A 19,455-nucleotide genomic window follows, 5' to 3' on the forward strand; every position below is an offset into this window, starting at 1 on the left:
TATTTGTAAAGCAAGCATAGACTAGATTGGACAGACTGACTGTTTAATGCTGCATATGTACCGAGTAGAGCTTGAGCCAAATTCGAGCTTTTAGAATTAACAGAACTTAACAAATATGTGTTACCTGTTCATTATTTATACATACAAGACTTTGCTACCCAAAATTTTTCTTTAAAGGTTAAAAGCATTTCATGTCAACTATTTAATAATTTTAGTGATTAAAGTCCTAGCATTACCAAATTCTTGGATTAAGCCTTATCTTTCAAAGGGTGGGCTCTCAAGTCCCCTGGTTGTAAAAAAATGTATACATTATTAGCAGAATCGGAGAGTGTAAGTTATCGTTCTAAAAAAATAGAATTAACAATATTATGCATATCAATGTTTTATAAGTTTAGCAGTAAATAAGTAACTAACAGAAGTTACCCATAAACAGAAGTGCCACAGAGCAATGTACAACAGTACAAGCAATCAGTACAACCATAATAAAGCTGTCTTCTTCTATAATAAATCATGACATACATTCAATTCTACACATGTGAATTTAATACAATGCCAAATATGTCACAAAAATTTAGTTAGTTTCAAAGTGTGATATGATCTTTTCCTCTAATTTGAAACAAAAATCTACTCTTAATATCTAAAGTCTTTTTAAAATCCACGAGTACTCACAACTCGGCTTTTGTTTCTAGGTCTTCCTCCTCAGCTACTTGTGGTTCGACCGGAGGAGTAACCACCTTCTCTACTGGGCTCACATCTTCACCTAATATTTTTGAAGTAAAATGTCTTGCTTCCAAATCAAGATCTGGCCACTCTGCTACAATCCTTCTGGCGCCCTGAGTTCAACAAAACATAGTACAAGTATTTATGATTGTATTGAAAGTGATATTATATTAAGTTACATAACATAATATATGCTTTTCAAAAAATAAACATAACATAATATATAATTATTATGTAATGATTAGATAATCAACTTTTTCAACAGGAGAATTCAAATTCTTTAAAATATGAAGAAAATTGGATTTTATTAATCCAAACTGTTGATCATTGTCCAATATTAATCCCAACTAATAGTATTGATTTGTCGCAATCCCAACTTCCAATTTTGTTATCAATAACTATCACAGTCACAGATCATTCACTCCGCCAGTTTTGTACTGTAAACTTGTATGAATTGACCGAAATACCCATACTAACAAATAAATGATAATAAATAAAATTTACCCCAATATATTGTATTATATTTAATAATTTATACATATACACAGCATCATCTCACACACACAATGAACAGGCCAGTTCCGATCACCTCCATTTCCGGCTGGAAATCCGGTGAGACCACCATCAACTACCACCACCTGTTTTTCCGGCCACCAATACTTCCTATCCGGTGGGTGGCCGGAAATTCGGGCGGTGGTGGTCTCGCCGGAAACGGAGAAGGTGACCGGAATGGCCTGGTTCATGGACTGTGCGTGTGGTGATAAGCCTGTGTGTATATATAAATATATAAAATAATAAACTTTATTCATTGTTATTTATTTGTTAGTGGGGGTATTTTGGTCTTTTCATGCAATTTTACAATACATAACTAACGGAGTTAATGATATGTTAGACTGAGATTATTATGGGTAACAAAATTAATAGTTGGGATTGCCACATGTTACATTGTTAGTTGGGATGATTACTACTAGCAATACTTTGGATTAATAAAATCCAATTTTCCAAAAATGAATAGATAAAAAAATTAGTTACAAGGATGGTCCTTCTGGTTTAGCCATATTGTGACTTTGGCCCTCAAGTTTCAAAAAATACAACTTTAGACCAAATGTTTAAAAGCGTGTGGTTTTGGCCATATTGCAAGTTAGGTCCACAAGTTTTAAAAATTACAACTTTTAATAGCCCTATTATGGATGTCCATCTAAATCATCCGTTAAGCGCCCCCACGAGGACATTTTTGTCAACTCAAAAATGGTGGTTGTGAAAATACATGACATTTTGTCCAAACATTAAAACGCATTATTGTGACTTCACATCATCATAATCAATTTGAAAACGTGTTTCCAAACACGAAAAGTATGACGGACCTGAAGTTTGGGTTCTTTTGTCATTGGATTGTTGCAAAGATCGATGGTTTTAGCTCGGGTTTTTGTGGAGTTGCCACACCAAGATTCGCACCATAGCCATTCTTGTGGCAGTGAAAAGATTGGTACCGTGTGTTGGGCGTAGTTTGGCAGATCCTGAAAATTGATAGGGATCAATAAATAAAGTATTTCTAAAAATGGAAATAGAATGGAATCGGTCTTGCAAATAGAGTGTAAACAAGCCAAGCCACTCGTGCTCGGCTAACGAAAATTTCAAATCATTCTGAGCTTAAAAGGGCTCGATCCCGAGCTCAAGCATAAAAAAAGCTTGTTAATAAACAAGCACGAGCTTGCAAATAAGTTTACTTCACATAATAATATAACATACAACTATTACATATATAACTAACCAATATATATTATGTTATATATAAAAACTTAAAACTATAAATATATATGATAAAAATATTTATATATGCAGATTAATTAAACATTTTATAAATAAAATAAGCCGACCTTGAGCTTTGAATTTAAGGCTTGAAACGAGCTGAACTAGAGCTCTATAAGCCTGTTTGCGCCTCTACTTAGGATCTTGAAATCTCATTTTTCTTGTTAGTATATACTAATACTTTTATAGATGTAGCAACATGAGCGGGTCGGGTCATGTGGGTTGGATAACGAGTCATGTTGGGTTGACCCGAAACACTTTTTATCCAAACTATTACTCTTTTATAAAACATTAATGTAATATATGATTACAAAGACTGCGTAAGTTTAATAATAACTGCAGCTTCTTGAATAAAATGATTTTTTTAATCTTTTGGGGTTCGACCCGTTTCCTTTTTAGCTAATTATTTTCTGTTTTACCCGTTTGAACCGATGGAATTGAAAAACAGAGAAATATAGGTGAACTTGCACTTGCCTGATCAAGGTTAGAAATACTGTTTGGATCTTTGCTAAGTGTTTCATAGAACACCCTCAAATTATCTCCAGCCGCAGTTTCCCGAAACTTGACTAAATCAACCACGTACAACGCACTGCAGATCATAAAACACATTAATTAACACATTCAAGTTTTTTCATTAAACTTAAGTTAATAGTAAAAAAAATAGCATGAATATACAAACAAAAAATAAAATAAAAATGATCATACCTAATATGATAAGGTCTTCCTCTTAAATGTTCCTTCCAAAAACCCTAAAATAAAATACAAAAATGTTGAGGCGTTATATAAAGGAGCAATTTCATATGCACCCCCTACAAACTTGGAAAATATCATATGCCCATGCAAACTAGAAACACCATATATGCCCTTACAAAGTAGTTAAAATATCAAAAATACCCAATTCAATAAAAACAATTTAATAAAAGACCATTTTACCCTTATTTTTCTAAAACTTTAAAATTTCATATATGGCCATCTTTAACTTCAATTTCTTTTTATTTACCCACTTTTAGCTTATAATTTGTTCATTCCCATTCGATTGTTCCATTATCTGCTGTCAACAGAACAAAAAAGTAGAGACGATGGTTCGGTTTGCTTGCTTTTTGTCGATGTCGCTCAAAATCCAAATAAAAAAACAGGGTTTAAACTAAACAAATGTAATGGAAAGGGGTCGAAAGGTCATTAACTCATTAAGTATAAAATCATTGAAGTTAGGTAAATATGACACTTTTAGTTTTGGCTAGGAATATATGAAAATTTTCAAGTTTGTAAGGGCATCATCATCATCATCATCATCATCATCATCGTACTCAGTATATCCCACAAATAGCCTTACCTCTACCCCGTAGGAATAGAGAGGCTGCTTCCGGTGAGACCCCCGGCTCGATAGTAGTTTTGCATCAAGCCTTGGACATAAGACACATAACACTCAACCATCGGGGCACCGGCTGATTGGTGCATGTATCCTTGTCTTCCGGCTATCAACGCCACCACATGATGCTTGATTAACTTTCCGCCACTTTTAACGTTATTTTCACGAGATTAGTAAAATGACGTCAAAATTAGTGTAATTAATCCTTAATCAATGGCAAAAATCATTCGTAAATTATCTCGAGAAATATATAAAAAAACTTACTTGTTTCCAAAACCGAAAACCATCCATATCGCGATTGTTGTCACAAAAAGGGGTATAAGCAAGCGGTCTTCCTTTCAAATTCATGTCATAAAGTTCTCCCATGTCAGCCCTAACAATCTGATCCGCGTCAACAAATATAACCTATAAAAACATATAAATACACATAGTTAACCTGCATGTACATTTATTAGTGTTTTTTGTTAACAATATATACCTTTTCAAGAGAGAGAGGGAAAATGACATCAAGAAATAGAATTTTATATGCCCAAATAATTCTTTGTTTTTCTTTTTGTTTATGCAACCAACTCGGCCATTTATATGTAACCAATTCATACTCAAAACCGTATTCTTGCGCCATATGTGGAATTACATCCTGCACAAACATGACAACAAGATATAAGTTTTATAAAATGTTTAAGAAATTCATAGATGAAATTTTTGAAGAACCAAACCTTAAACTGCGGTGAAAGGTAATTCTTTATAAACCAGAATTTCACGGGCCGTTGTGTGTTTTTCAGAACACTTAGAATCATGATTTTCAAAAACCGCTCGTATCTGCATAAAGCACATAATAATTGACTTTAGAAAAACTAAAGGTGGAAATTTCGACCTGTTAACTCGTAAAGAGAAGGGTAAAATGGTAAAATTTTTGTATAGTCAAAAATTGCTCAAACGAAAAAAGGACATGAAAAGAATATTTTAATGAATAAACCTTTTAACCACTTTATGAAAAATATAGACTAGCGTTGCAATAATCTAACCTTTTAAACCACTTTATGAAAAATATAGATTAACGTTGCAATAATCTAGTTATTACAAAGTATTTACGAGTTAATTACACTGTTGGTCATGTAATTAACTCAAATACCATTAAACCTTTCTTGAAAAAGTATGTTCCAACCGGCTTTAACTCGCCCTTCTAGTCGCAAGTTTAAGACAAAAAACGAAAGAATAATCCAAATTCAAAAGGAACCAAGATTTGGGGAATGAATCACTCACAAGTGTCCAGAAGCAATCGAGAATATATTTATTGTTTTACCCTTTCGCCCATTGGTAACATTATCCTACACAAAATATATCATATATCAATATGTTAACAAAAAGGTAAGATTTAGAGGTGAAGTTAAGAACAAAACTACAAATTACTCACCGATTTAGTGCTCAAACTGTTCTTCATGTGCCCGTTACCACCAATAAGCGAAGATGCCCATTTCAAAATGTTTGAATTCCAACTCTCTTGATCACCCTGCAAAAACCAACCAATTTTAATTCATGAAAAAGGGTTTTATATAAAAAAAATATACAGAACAAACCCTACGTGTTTCCTAGAAGAATCTTCATCATCGGAAGGAATCAAAAGTTTTTCATGTTCTTTTCCCTTTTTCTTAACGACTCCAAGATGAACTGGTTTGCCACGTAAGTAATCGATGGTGATGCGTTTTGTTGAGTGCATTTCGGGCCCATCTTGCAACACGTAGAGATCAGAGCTTCGACCTGGTGCTAATTGTAGGTACCAAACACCGGGTGACACTTTCATTTGCCAATACCCCAAATTAGCCATCATGAGTGTATCAACCAAATGGGGGCTCCTTTTGGTTCCTAATATCATTTGAAGGCCTCGTGGGGGTTCGTGATCCTTCTCTGAGCAATGGCCTGGTTCAAAACACGTACGGCTCAAGTTAATCGACAAACAATGCATCAAATGTAAGTTTAATAAACAATATTGTTATTTAACAATATTGTTAGTGGAAGCAATGTGCCCTGCTTGCGATGCGCCCATATAATGTATATATGTGTGAACCCTCGGGTGGGCAAAAGTGAAATTGCACTAATTTTGACGTTATTTTACTAATCTCGTGAAAATAACGTTAAAAGTGGCGGAAGGTTAATCAGGCATCATGTGGTGGCGTTGATAGCCGAAAGATAAGGGTACACGCACCAAATCGGCCGGTATCCCGGTGGTTGAGCGTTATGTGCCTTATGTCCAAGGCTTGATACAAAACTACTATCGAGCCGGGGGTCTCACCGGAAGCAGCCTCTCTATTCCTGCGGGGTAGATGTAAGGCCGTCTACATCTTACCCTCCTCAGACCCTACCATAGCTTTGCTATTGGTGGGATTTACTGAGTACGATGATGATGATGATGATGATGATGATGATGATGTTAGTGGAAGCAATACTTCAAAAAAAAAAAATTAAAGATTTTATTGGGTATGTTTGTTCATTATTATTTAAAAATTTAAGAAAATAAATGAAAAATGTTTCGGGTTGACAGCTAGGGGTGTGCAAAAAACACTGAAAACCGAACCGAACCGAATTGTGAATTCGTTTTTGGTTCAGCTCCTAAACATATCCAAACTGTGATTTCAGTTTCCAGTTCGGTTATCGGTTCCTCTAATTGTGCTTATTCGGATAACTAAACCGAACTCAATTGAGTAAACCAAATAATAAATCGGTTTAATCGGTTGAATTATGTTCGTTTTCAGTTAAAAAAAATAAAAAAACAGATAGACTGATACCCAAATCGATGAACAGCCAACAACAATAGATATAAATATTTGTTAAAAATATTAAGATTACCAGTAAGAACGAGAGCTTCAAGTTCAAAAACTGCCTGTAGTGTCCTTGTGTCACCAAGATTCTCAAGTAATATATTGTCAAGATCATGGCTGAAATACCCATAAACATAAAATCAAAATACAGTTCACATGTGAAACTACAAGATCATAAATAATAGTGAAAGCTTACACTGCGATAACAGGTTCAACAAGCCACGATTCCGGAACATCAAGATTCATTGTTAGCATTTTTGATAGTGGCATATTTGCAAAAAATGCTTTTGGGCCATGAACAGTTAAGTCAGTGCTACTAAAATCATCCTGAAATATACAAAAATATAAACTTTAATATCCACTATATAAAAATTAATTTAAACTGAAAAAGATGTGCTCATGGGCTTTACCATGGTTGGAGTTACAAATCTGTAGTAATTCTTCAGTGGAAGATCAACAAGGGAACTCTGTCGAGACATTGAACACATTTAGTTATTTGAAGGGTATTTTACACATTTGACACATAAAACAAATTCTTTAAGCTATTTGCAAAGTCAATGCAATGTTGTAAAAACAGAGAGATCTTCTGTATTAATTTCTTGTAAAACCAGAATTTTCCAAACACAAACAAGTATCTGATACGTGAAGGGTATTTTAGACATTTGGTACATAGTTGATCCAAGTATTTAAGCGAATTGTAAAGTCAACACCATGATGTCGAAACGGATGGATTTTCTATTGATTTCTTAAATAACCAGAATTTTCCACACTGAACAACTGAATATTTGAAGGGTAGTTTAGACATTTGACAAATAGTTATAAATTCTTAAAGCTATTTGCAAGTCAACTCATTGTTGTTAAAACAGATATGTTCTGTATTAATTTCTCAGAACCCAGTTTTTCCAAACACAAACAATTGATTACCTGATATTTGAGGGTATTTTAGACATTTCTATATGATTCATAAGTAGGATAAAACTAACCATCGGGTTAAACACGAGCCGCATGCTTGGCTGGCTGCATTTTGACAGTATCCGAAGAAGTGAAGATAATTTTTGGCCCGAAGAGCTCAACGGGTCAATAACGGCATCTATATGAATTGTGGCATTTTCACTACCAATAACAACCGCACTGTGTTCTGCACTCAACATCTCAAAACGAGCACTTTCAGAGCTTCGGTCCCGTGAAGAAAGTGAAGACGTTACAGACATTATTATATCACTCATGAATTTACTGAAAATTAAAAATAAAACAAAAGGTTCAACTTTATATGCATATCAAAATAAACATAGTTAGAATAAAAAGAACTCTAATGTTATTCTGTGATATATGATAGTGGTGATAATTCGGACCAACTTACTAGTTAGGAGTTGACTTGGGTTATGGTTTATCCATAACAAGTCAAATGGGTCAAACAGGTTGAAAGTTGCCCTAAGTGTAATCTAATGTTTAAACGCCCTAAATCGATTACAATGGGCTTGAAATAATGGGTTCGGTTTGGTATCGGTTTTTTGGTTTTACCATTTGGGCTTGAAATAAATGGGCTGAATAAAATGGACCAAAATAATAAAACTGGGCCTAATTTTTTTTTTCTGTTAACTAATGATTAATTGATTATTACACATTTGGACCTAAATTTTATTAGCTAGACCGTTTATCAATTTCTTATAGATTACTTAAAATCAACTTTTTCTGTGTATGTTTTTAGCAAAAATCGAAACCAAGCCGAAAATCAGTTTAAAAAAAAAGTAAAACCAAACCGTCAATTTCTTTATTAGGTGCGGTTATTTCAGTTCAGTTACGTTGGTTATTCCGGTTACAATTCAGTTATTTTGGTTTCGTGCATGCCTCTAATGTATATATGTATATAGAAACGGAAAGTGTGTGTTAGCAAAGAACCTCATAAGTGTGTCGGGATCCACATTCTCCCACGTGACCTCTTCAATGATATCAGCAACATGCTTTATTCTTTTCTTAAATTCCACAGATTCAAGAAGATGCAAATCTTGGCTTAAAAATGTTACAGAATCAGGAACTTGAACCACCTATCAAAGGGCAAACAAGTAAATTATAATTAGTGGGACCCACATTCTACTAATAATAGACCTAAAGATTGTAGAGATCGAACACACCTTTCCGTTGGTAATAGCTGTATTAACGCCGTTTTCAATCCCAATGTGTCCATGTAAAAATTGGCCCACCTGCACGTTAGGTTCACAAATGTTAATAGCAAATTAATAATATGACCGTTTTACCCTTAATTTTTTTAAAAGAATTAAAGTTTCATTTTACCCATCTTTGACTCGTATTTTTACTGTTTTGTTTTTCTTTTTTACTTTTTGCTGAAATTCTAGGGTTTTTATACTACTTTAACAATTGCACATTATACTGACAAATGTTAATAGCATATTAATAATATGACAGTTTTTCCCTTTTAATTCTTAAAACTACAAAATTTCATGTTAAATATTTTTCACATCTTTTTACTGTTGTGTTTTTGTTTTTTGCTTTTTGTTTTACTTATACATTTTTAATACCCCTTTTCCAATTGCACGTTATATTGACAAAAGTAAATAGCAAATTAATATTATGACCATTTATAACTCAACTTTTTACTGTTTTTTTTGTTTTACCTTTTTACGTTTTTCTATACTGCTTTTCCAATTGACTCGTTTTTACAGCGATTTTCATAACGGTTTTTACTGAGTTTACTGCTTTTCCAATTGACTCAACTGAATATCATTTTTAAATATCCTAACTTTTCCATATTTGTAGTGATTTCTAAAAACCTAACCGTATGTCACATTTATGAAAAATATAAAGTGTAAAGATGAACTTTTAAAGTGACAGATTATGTAATATATTGAACTTTTAAATCAGTAAAAACTGCTGTGAAGTAATCAAGTCAGCCAGAAAAGCAGTAAGAATGTTACACAAATGATTACACTTCATGAAACAAATTATAAACTTTATTGTACCTTCTTCATATGAGCTGTAAATTTATCAACAGAAAATTCCAAAAGTGCAGACATAAATCCTTTAGATTGTAGTCCATTCGCATCAGCAAGACCAGAAATCTTATCCAGAAGAGTTTGACTGCTTTGAGTAGACCCGAGCATGTACTCATTTGCATAAAATGAGCATAGTTGGTCCAGAAAGTTTAATACTTTTTTCTTGTGACTGAGAATACATCAATAATCAGATATATTCAATCATAAGTGTAAGAAAGAAAGATAGAAATAATATAAAAGCCTTACCTATATGAAGAGGCTGTGATTTCAAAAGCTTTCATAAAGACGAAACTATGTGAATCCAAAGCAAAATCCGAATTAAATACAAGACCCACTCGAGCGTTTGCAGAACCTGCCATCTGTGAAGAATCGTGAATGTCTTTAACAGCATGGAAGATTATGTGAATGTCAGGATCAGTAATCACATATCCACAATAATAGTTGTAAGGAAACTACGGCTGTTCAAATTTCAAAAAGCTAGCAACTCGCTAGAGAAAAGCTTGAAGAAATCTCGCTCAACATGCCAAGCTCGATTTGTAAATGAGATGAGCTGGCTTAGTCTGTAAATGAGCAAAGCTGGCTCAGTCTGTAAATGAGCCTAGCCCGAGCGACGGTCGGCTCAGCTCGGCTCGCTCGCTAGCTGGCTTGTTGCCTCGTATAAATTAAAGCCCAAATTCTTATATATATTACACACAAACATAACTTAAGGCCGTATGACATCTTTTTTAATGGAAGATATATAAAAATAAAAAATAAATATGAAAAACTTTTTTGGGCTCGTCCAAAAGTAAAGCCTAAATTTTAGCATATATAAACTATAACCCAAATTGTAGTGTGTGTATACACACACACACACACACACACACATATATATATATATATTATATATAAATTATGAATTCTTTAGTTTATAAACTTTGCATTATGTGTATGTTACAAACATTACTTTTTAGTTTATATATGTATCATTTGAGTTGGATTTTACTGGGTACATTTATTAGTTTGTTTGACGAGCAGCGAGCTGGCTCAAGCGTTTGACAAGCCGAGCTGGAGCATACTTTTCAGCTCGTGAAGCTAAATGAGCCCGAGCCCGAGCCCGAGCCCACCCTGACTCGACTCAACTTGTTTACAGCCCTAAAGCTACCGACAGTGATTATCTGATTCAGCAATTTATCAGCTAGAAGTATAGTTAAACCTCATTACCAAAAATGCTACACGAATAAAAGGCTAAAATTTATAAGAATAGTGGTCAAGGAATTTTACCAGATAACGTATTCCCTCATGGAGTAACTTAACCCCTTTTCTTGATGTGACATCAACCGCAAGAAGATGAGTCACCGGTTTCAAATCATCAATAGCTGGAGCGCATTAAATAAATAAGAATCCAAATAATTAACAGCTTATAAAATATATCAAATTTGTAAAAAACTGAAATCTTACTTCCAGCAGAGTGTAAATACTCAATATTATTTAGTAAAGATTCTTCTCCAACAATTGATGAGGTCAGCGAAACAAATTTGGACTTTGCCTTATCTCCCACAATCTGTATTGTTTATATGATATGGATTTAATAAACTCCATTAAATTAACCAAGAATGTAATTAAATAAATTCAATTTGGTAAAGATGAAACACGAACCTGTGGGTTATAACGCTGAATCCTGCTTTCAGATAAAAACTTGTCAAGAATGTCGGTACGAGAATTTATCTGACCATAGTAAACTTGTTCCTGGATTCTTGGAAGCTCATCGTTCATTGCATTCATTAAAGCCTCCTAAAGTAACAAAACCATCTATGTATTACAATAAACTACGATATTTGTTAGAATATTAAAATGACATTTTATTAGCACTTTCATGATTCTTGTTGTACAGTACAGGTCAAAATGAGTACTTTTTATCTAGTTTGCTTTTAGAAAATATTTACAGAAAATCAGTGCTTTAATATGATTACAAAAACTATGTTACCACATTAATAATATAAATAATATAATTTTGAATAAAAAAGATTGAAGAGGTTGTATTTTCTAAAAAACACTTCAGGTGAATTTCCACTTCATGGACACGTTTGATCAATTTGGCATGTTTCTTTTAGTTAATTTATCTTCATCTAATTCGTTTGAGATAAAATGAAACTCAAATCGACCCATTCAAAAGTAAACGGGTTAAACATTATTTGTAACACATTCAAATTAAAAATATAAACATATTTAACTACCCCCTACTGAATGTGTTTTAACAAAAAGTAACATAAAAAGAACTAATTATCATATTGTTAAACATAGTTATTTTGTTATACCTCGTCATAATTGTGGACAAGACCGTTCATCAAGAGAGAACATTCAAGCTTTGCTAATCCGAGCTTGAACACAAATAAGGAACTCTCTTGAGAAGATTTGAGAAAAGATTGATCCTTTTCAAGCTTTGATAATGTATCTTGAGGTGGCGTTTTTGCCTTTTGCCTGCAAAACAAATACAAATTACTTTTTTGGTACAAAGAATAATAATAAAAACAAACATTTATTAAACTAAAGAGAACTGTCACAACGTACAACACTGTTTCTACAAATGCTCCCTCCACGTGGTGCAGCATGGATGCATCCTCTTCCCCTGAATCCATCCGCAGTTTGTTTACCTATATGTGTGATCGAGACCATTTTTATATTTTACGAGTCTGGTGAAGAATAATGATGTGTGTGTGTGTGTTTAGTAACAAACGCGTACATTGCTGAGAAATTCAAAAGCTTTCAGCATCCCGTGAGTTTCTTTGATATGAAAGAATAGGCGAATAGTCTGCATTTCATTAGAAAACACGGTATTGATTAGCAAATTAAATATTACAAAACAGAATCATGAAGCACAAAAAAATTTTACAAAATGGTTGCTTTTTGTGTTTTGTGTGTACATGCTAGGGCTGTTCAAAAGGCTCGCTCACTCGACTAGTGGCTCGCTCTTTGGGTAGTTTAATATAAAGCACAAATTTGTTTATAGACACACACACATTTATTTGCAACTTAAAGCCATATGACCTTTTTAATGAGAAAAATAAAGAAAAAATAACTGAAACTTCTTACTATTGAAATTTCCAGTTTGACTCATTTAAAAGTATAGCCCAAAAATTTTAATATATGTATAAATTATAACCAAATTTATGATATATACAAACTTTGAATTCTATAGTTTATAAATTATGCATTGTGTATGTTACAATATTACTTTTAGTTTTTATATTAGATCAATATGTGCAAAATATAAAAATATTTTAGAACTTTAAAAATAAACAAGCCGGCCTGATTACCCACGAGCTGGCTTGAGCTTTCAACGGGCCGTGCTTGACTTCAACATTTCAGCTTGTCAAGAAAACAAGCCGAGCCCGAGCCCACCCTGGCTCGTTTACAGCCATAATATATACCATATTTTTATACACTTTATTATTGAAAACTTGAAAAGAATCTGTGGTTCCATCTGATTCAAAGAAATATGAATAATGATTCTTGACTAAACCTGTTAGCTTTTATAACTTTTGTAAAGCATGAAGAAAATAAACATTTAAAAAGAAAGATAATGAATCGTCACCAAGCTTGAGAGATCTTCGTCAACTTCACTTTCAGTCGGAGGGAACTCTCCACCATTTGCCTCAAGTGTCTCAATCATTTTTGTAGAATACAATATCACTCCAAATCTTACGGGAAGACTATTCTCAAACATAGTGACAAGATTGTCAACCGTCTGCAAAACACATCATAACTAAGATATATGACACGTTCACTCAACTCAAAACAGTCAATGGCAAAATGGGCAGAACAGGCAGGAAGTAATAGGTCAAAGTTTTGGTTAGGGTTCGCTTTCGGTTTTTTCAGATTTGCCATTTTGGGCTTGAAAGTTTTGGGCCGAAAAATAATTGGCCCAAAATAATGAATTAGGGCCAATATATTTTTGTTAATTAATAACTAAATGATCATTATACATTTGAGCGAAAATAATATATTAATATTTATTAAATTCTAATAAAAAAAACCAAAAATTTGGTTCAGTTCAGTTTGGTTGTTTCGGTTTTAGTTACATGCCAAAAAGATCAATTTTTACGAAAACATAAACCAAACCATCAATTTTTATTTGGGTTTGGTTTTTTGGTTTTGGTTCAGTTTTTTCGAGTTTATTTGTGTAGCTTTGTAACTACTTTTACAAAAAATTATTTTAAAGATATATAAAGTGTGTTAGATACGATTTCAGAAAACATTTTATTAGTAGATTGTATTAAAAAATAAATATTCAACCCGCTCAACCAATATAGCCTGTTTACTTATTAGCTATTTCAATTGGACCCGTTTGACTTGCCAAAACAAAACTGACACATTTAAAGTATACAGGTCAAAATTGCCACCACTAAACATAAAGAGCATTACCTCAAGTCCACAGATAGAAGCAGGATCCAACACATAAACCGCATGAAACAGGTTCTTACGAATGTAGCGCAATTGTCCCGGGAAAACAGGCATTAAAAGCTATAAAATTAAAAACATAATTAAAAGAATCTCATTTTTGAACTTGTGTGAGAATTAAAATTTAAATGAAGAAACTTTTGAAATAAATATAAAGTATTATGCCTCATTTAGGTTACTCCGCCATTGCTTGTACCTAGCATCCATCTCTAAGTTATTAATATACTGAACGTGGTCAGATCGGAAGTCAACACGAAATGAATTGGAATCGGGAAGAGGCAGAGTCGAAAGAAGCTTCCTAATGGTTCTTGAAGGAATCTAGAATATGTAGCATCAAGTAAATACACAACATTAAAAAACTATTAATCATTTTATTGACGGGGAGGAAGAATGAAGAATATTAACCTTTAGTTTTGTGTATTGATCGGCTAAAGATAATTCTTGATGGACCATGTCGATTAACCTAAAAAGAAATAACACGAGTTTATTAGCACAGAAGATTATTTGCTCCAAATTATAAGTGGCAAGATCTGCGGGTTGGTCAACAGGTCAACGCTTTGTTCTGGTCAAAGCTAGTTTAGTGTGGGTTGGGTTGACCCAAAACACTTAATGACCAAAGTTTTATATTCTTTCAATAATAATATACCTTTTGCATAAATGATTTATTTAGGCATTAAAAATACACTTTGGACAACTTTCAACCTAGGGTCGTAAATGAACCAAGTTGGGCTCAGCCTCGGTTCATTTACAAACTGAGCTGAGCTGGTTCGTTTATCTTAACAAGCTGAAATGTTGAGCTCAGGCTCGGCTCACAAAAGCTCGAGCCGGCTCATGGCTCGTCTAACCAGTTTGTTTATCTTTTTAAAATATTAATTTTATATTTTTACACATTGATGTATATGAAAAGGAAAAAAAACATTTCGTTAACTAGTCTAATACTACAAAACTTTAAATATATATTGAAATTTGTGTTATCATCTTGGGTTATAACTTATATATAAAATTCAGGCTTTAATTTAAACTAGCCGACAAGCGAACCAACAACCGGAGTTTACCTTGGCTCAGGCTCAGCTCATTTACAAACAAGCCGATTTCAAACGAGGCTTTTTGAACAGCCCTATTTCGATCATTTCAACCCCTTTGACGTATTTCCTATTAAGCAACCTTTTATAATTTTAACTATTTGACCGGTTACAGATAAAAACACAACCTGAATTGACCCATTCATAATCATATGGATCAAAATTTCCAGCTCTAATTGAAATTAATAATAGGATGGGAAGAAGCATTACAAGTAAAAGTCAATATCTTCGATATCAACTAAAGCACCATTGAGAGCCATTAACGATTTGCCAGGTGGGATCATTCGCTGATTTGCAAGTATTTCATCCTTGATTGAATCTTCAAGCTGCAAAAATTATCAAAAAAAGTTAATTTACTTCGTAAAGCAGTATATTAGAGTAAAAATAGTAAACAAAATGGATAAAATAATAAATAAAAAGGCCATACCTTCATACGAGATAAGTAAGACACAACACTAGGGAAATTCTGATTGATTTCTTGCATTGAGTGAAGAGGGTCCGATGCGTGAACAATCTTTTGTACAGTTTGATGCCCTAAATCTGTTGTTAACAGCACAAAGATAAATAAAATAAAAAAAGAAAAGAAAAAATGAAGACCCGAAATATATGTAATATTTTTGTATTTAAAGAAAACCGTGTAGTTACCCTTTAATTCCCACACGTTAAGTGTATCAGATACGGTTGATGACAAGAGAGGATCCCTAAAAGCCATTATTTCAGAGGTCAATTCTGGTTTCCTTTCCTGCATTAGTACACAAAACATGGTGATCAGCACCAAATTGCAATTATTGGAATTTTTAGCTAAAATTTTTTAATATTATGCAAACTCTAACAATTACCCATTAAAAATCCTTCTTGAAATGAATGAAAATGTAAAATCTTTATTTGATCATGCTTACATTACATGCTGAATTTGTTTTTTTTTTTTACTTTTTGCAGTGGAATATGTTCAGAAGTTTCAGATTAATGTTGATATATCACCAATCACTTATGAAACATAAAAACCGAAACGTCAGTTTAGGTTCAGTTTCACTTTTCAAGAACAATCAATCAATCATGCCCAGTACAATCCCACCGACACCAAAGCTATAAGTAGGGTCTGGGGAGGGTGGGATGTAGGCACACCGTACCTCCATCCAAAGGAATGAAGAGGTGGCTTCCAGAGAGACCCTCGGCTCTAAGTACATGTGTATGAAGCAAAATAAAGGAAATCAAAGTTTAACAGTTATATACAAACTACTACTAATTATAATAATATTAATAATAAGATCACAGTTTAACAGCTATATAAAAGCTAATAATAATTATAATAATAATAATATATGTAAGGGAAATACCATTATGGTATGCGACCTAAATAAGTTAAGTCTAAGCCCTAAGGTATTCAATTCTCTCTAAAAATCCTTAACTTTAATTCTACTTCTCCACGAATTCCTATCCTCAACCATGTCCTCGGAGAGGTTTAGGTCTATCAAATCATGCCTAATCCTCTCATCCCAAGTCAATTTCGGTCGTCCTCTACCCCTCCTCCCCTCTATAGTAATGTTTTCTACGGATCTAACAGGATTCGTCGTCTGTATAATGGTTATAATGATATAAATAAAATTTATAATATAATAATAATTGTAATAATAAAGCGTTTAGGAGATTGTATGCATTAAAAAGGGACTTTAACCGAGTTTTAACATGTTTGAGCAATTCCCTTTTTCAATAAAGAAAACCCTTTACTTGTTTATTAATTATTAATCAATTTATATGCATTTGTACTTTTTTTTTTCTAGATACTTTAATTAAAAATATTATATATAACATAACATGTATCATTTAGTTATTTTTATCAAAAAATATAAATAATTTATAATTACAATTATTATATAAATATAAACATAGTACATTAAATAAAAACTTTATGAGCAATAGGCTCTTTAGGCCTTGCGAGCCAGCTCAATCTCGATTAGTGCAGCTCAGGCTAGGGCTCATATATTAAACAGGCTTAAATTTAGGATTGAGCTCGTTTAAGCTCGACCCGATTAGAGCTTTTAGCGAGCCGATCTGGAGTAGCTCACAAGCAGCTTGGCTGATTATGAAATATCCATCCCCGAACACTACGAACCCAACATAGCGATTTAAAACCTTACAATATTTACAAGTTCTTAAACTCCCAACAAGGAATTAAACGGACTTACTTATGAGGATCACGAAGCCACAGCCGTAGATCGGCGACGTCAAAAAATAAAGCGGCACCCGTATCCACCCAACAACATTTCCCCCCGGGACTTGTTGGATTAACACCTACAAGCAAAGGATCAGCCTTTTTGGCTTCTTTGCCTTCATTTGATTCCCCATCAATAATATTAATATTAATGTCATCAGATAACGAATACGAAGAAAGAGATTCTTCTGCTAATTGTTGATAAAGCACTAATCTTGGTGATGAAGAACGAAGAGTAAGTGATAACTCAAACACGGATGCCAGCTGCCCCGTCACAAGCGATTTCCCATAAGTTAATATTTTCTGCAAGCAATCTTTAGCAGTGTAATGGTCGGTATTTTCACTTTCGTTGTTAAGCCACACCTCAATGAATTCCCAGAAATGATCTTTCCATTCTTTAGAGAGTAATTCCCTATGAAACATAAGAATAAGAACATTAAACAACACATATTTCAGAAAAAGCAAGTGTGTTGGGTAAAATTGAAGTTACTTCCGATAAAGGCATTCAACTTTCGGAAAGATCAAGTAGTGAACTCCTTTAAATCTTTTAAGGGCATTGATCTTATATAGAACTCTAGAAGTTTCTTTTGTTAAAGTCCATATTATTTTTATTTGCAAAATTACAACAAAGAACAAAGTGAAATTACAAAATGCCAATAATGGGTAAGATTGTATTGTCAAATATCATCAAAATAACTTAATGGAATCTCAGAAAACTTAATAATAATAATAATAATAATAATAATAATAATAAAATTGGATCCTCAACGGCATAATAAAGAACTAAAATAGAACTTACTATTCCTAACTATCTATTTTGCACCAAAAATAAAAAATAAAAAATAAAAAAAACTGCTTTTTTAAGGTGGGTACTAAACAACATACCCAGCTTCAAGAAGTAGTGGTGTACCAGGCCATTTAGCCCTCAAAGCAACCTGCACATTCTTTGGTCTTCGGGTCTCCGAATACCCACAAACCATTACACAAATCAAGATCAAGATCAGCATCCAAAACCCGGATCGGATTCGGGTCTCCATTGCTTAAAACTCAGCTAATCAGATCACAATTCACAACCCACCAAGAAAACCCATTCAAGATTGCAACTTTAATTGCAGGATGTTGAATTCAATTTGGGGAGTTTTGAGTAGAGTGATTGTTATGTTAGGGTTCTTGGGTTTGAGTCAATTTTTTGGAAGTATAAGACACGTTGTATTGTAAATAGGCCACGTCTCATGCTTGACATGGCATCGGATCATTGGGTGATAAAGATTGTGAATTTATTATTTTATTAATTTTTTCTTATAGTTTTTAAAAAGTTCATAGTTCCAACATGGAGTGAGAGTATCGCGGTCTACTCAAAAACAATTATTTAAATACTTAAATATCTATAATAAGTACGACTAAGTAAGGTCGTCTTCACATGAACTCAAGGAAAGTGATAATTTAATATTACTAAATTAATTATAAAACTAAGGCGGACAGACGATGTCAAGCAATTTTGAGAAAAAGATTTAATTAAAACTAAATGATTACTTAAAAAGGTCACTCATATTTAAATACAATTATTTTATTTTGTCTCAATTAAAACTTTGTAGAATAGTAACCAAGTTTCAAGTTTGTTCCAATTAAGTCACTCGTATTTTATTTTGTCTCAATTACGTCACTCAACTTTTAATTTTGTCTCAATTAGGTCACTCAACTTTCATTGTGTCTCAATTAGGTCACTTAACTTTCAAATTTAGCTTAATTAGGTCACTCAATTATCTTTTTTACCTTCATATTATATGTTTATAAACAACTTAAACGACATTAAAACCAACACTTTTTTATTTTTTATCAGTAAATGTATCACTTACGATAATATAGTAGTTGTCCCTCTCGTTTTACAACACAAATTAAAATTTAAGTGACCTAATTGAGACAAATTGAAAGTTGAGTGACCTGATTGGGACAAAACAAACTATGAGTGACTTCATTGGAACAAACTTGAAAGTTG

At 33.0% G+C, this 19,455-nt stretch overlaps 1 protein-coding gene across 1 annotated transcript; it reads right to left on the minus strand.

Annotated features, from left to right (window-relative positions):
- Positions 1–665: 665 nt before the first annotated feature.
- On the minus strand, positions 666–18,496 carry LOC143570007 (UDP-glucose:glycoprotein glucosyltransferase-like). Its single transcript, XM_077055775.1, has 34 exons — positions 18,345–18,496; positions 17,434–17,871; positions 17,237–17,324; positions 15,893–15,989; positions 15,675–15,787; positions 15,458–15,573; positions 14,571–14,628; positions 14,331–14,483; positions 14,130–14,228; positions 13,300–13,452; positions 12,448–12,516; positions 12,276–12,358; positions 12,023–12,185; positions 11,364–11,498; positions 11,166–11,268; positions 10,989–11,083; positions 9,972–10,084; positions 9,693–9,894; positions 8,847–8,915; positions 8,614–8,759; positions 7,698–7,947; positions 7,125–7,181; positions 6,911–7,041; positions 6,743–6,831; positions 5,481–5,815; positions 5,313–5,408; positions 5,162–5,226; positions 4,615–4,717; positions 4,377–4,535; positions 4,163–4,303; positions 3,235–3,278; positions 3,004–3,118; positions 2,085–2,237; positions 666–833 (listed from the first exon to the last, which is right to left on the minus strand). Exons 1-34 carry the CDS (start codon positions 18,494–18,496, stop codon positions 666–668), a joined length of 4,551 nt encoding a protein of 1,516 aa, XP_076911890.1.
- Positions 18,497–19,455: the final 959 nt, after the last annotated feature.

Source organism: Bidens hawaiensis, unplaced genomic scaffold (assembly GCF_021521415.1).
Source record: "Bidens hawaiensis isolate Kalapana, Puna unplaced genomic scaffold, B.hawaiensis_p1.1 tig00024813_1, whole genome shotgun sequence".
NCBI classification, from domain to species: domain Eukaryota; kingdom Viridiplantae; phylum Streptophyta; class Magnoliopsida; order Asterales; family Asteraceae; genus Bidens; species Bidens hawaiensis.

What these genes read in the sequence shown, in the direction of transcription:
- LOC143570007 (XM_077055775.1), bottom strand. Translation starts at nt 18,496, where the DNA reads ATGGAGACCCGAATCCGATCCGGGTTTTGGATGCTGATCTTGATCTTG. An exon ending in GAAGATATTGACTTTTACTT is followed by an intron (nt 14,629 to 15,457) that starts GTAATGCTTCTT and finishes ATTTCTTTTTAG; the next exon opens with GTTAATCGACATGGTCCATC. An exon ending in GCATTTGTAGAAACAGTGTT is followed by an intron (nt 12,186 to 12,275) that starts GTACGTTGTGAC and finishes TTTGTTTTGCAG; the next exon opens with GCAAAAGGCAAAAACGCCAC.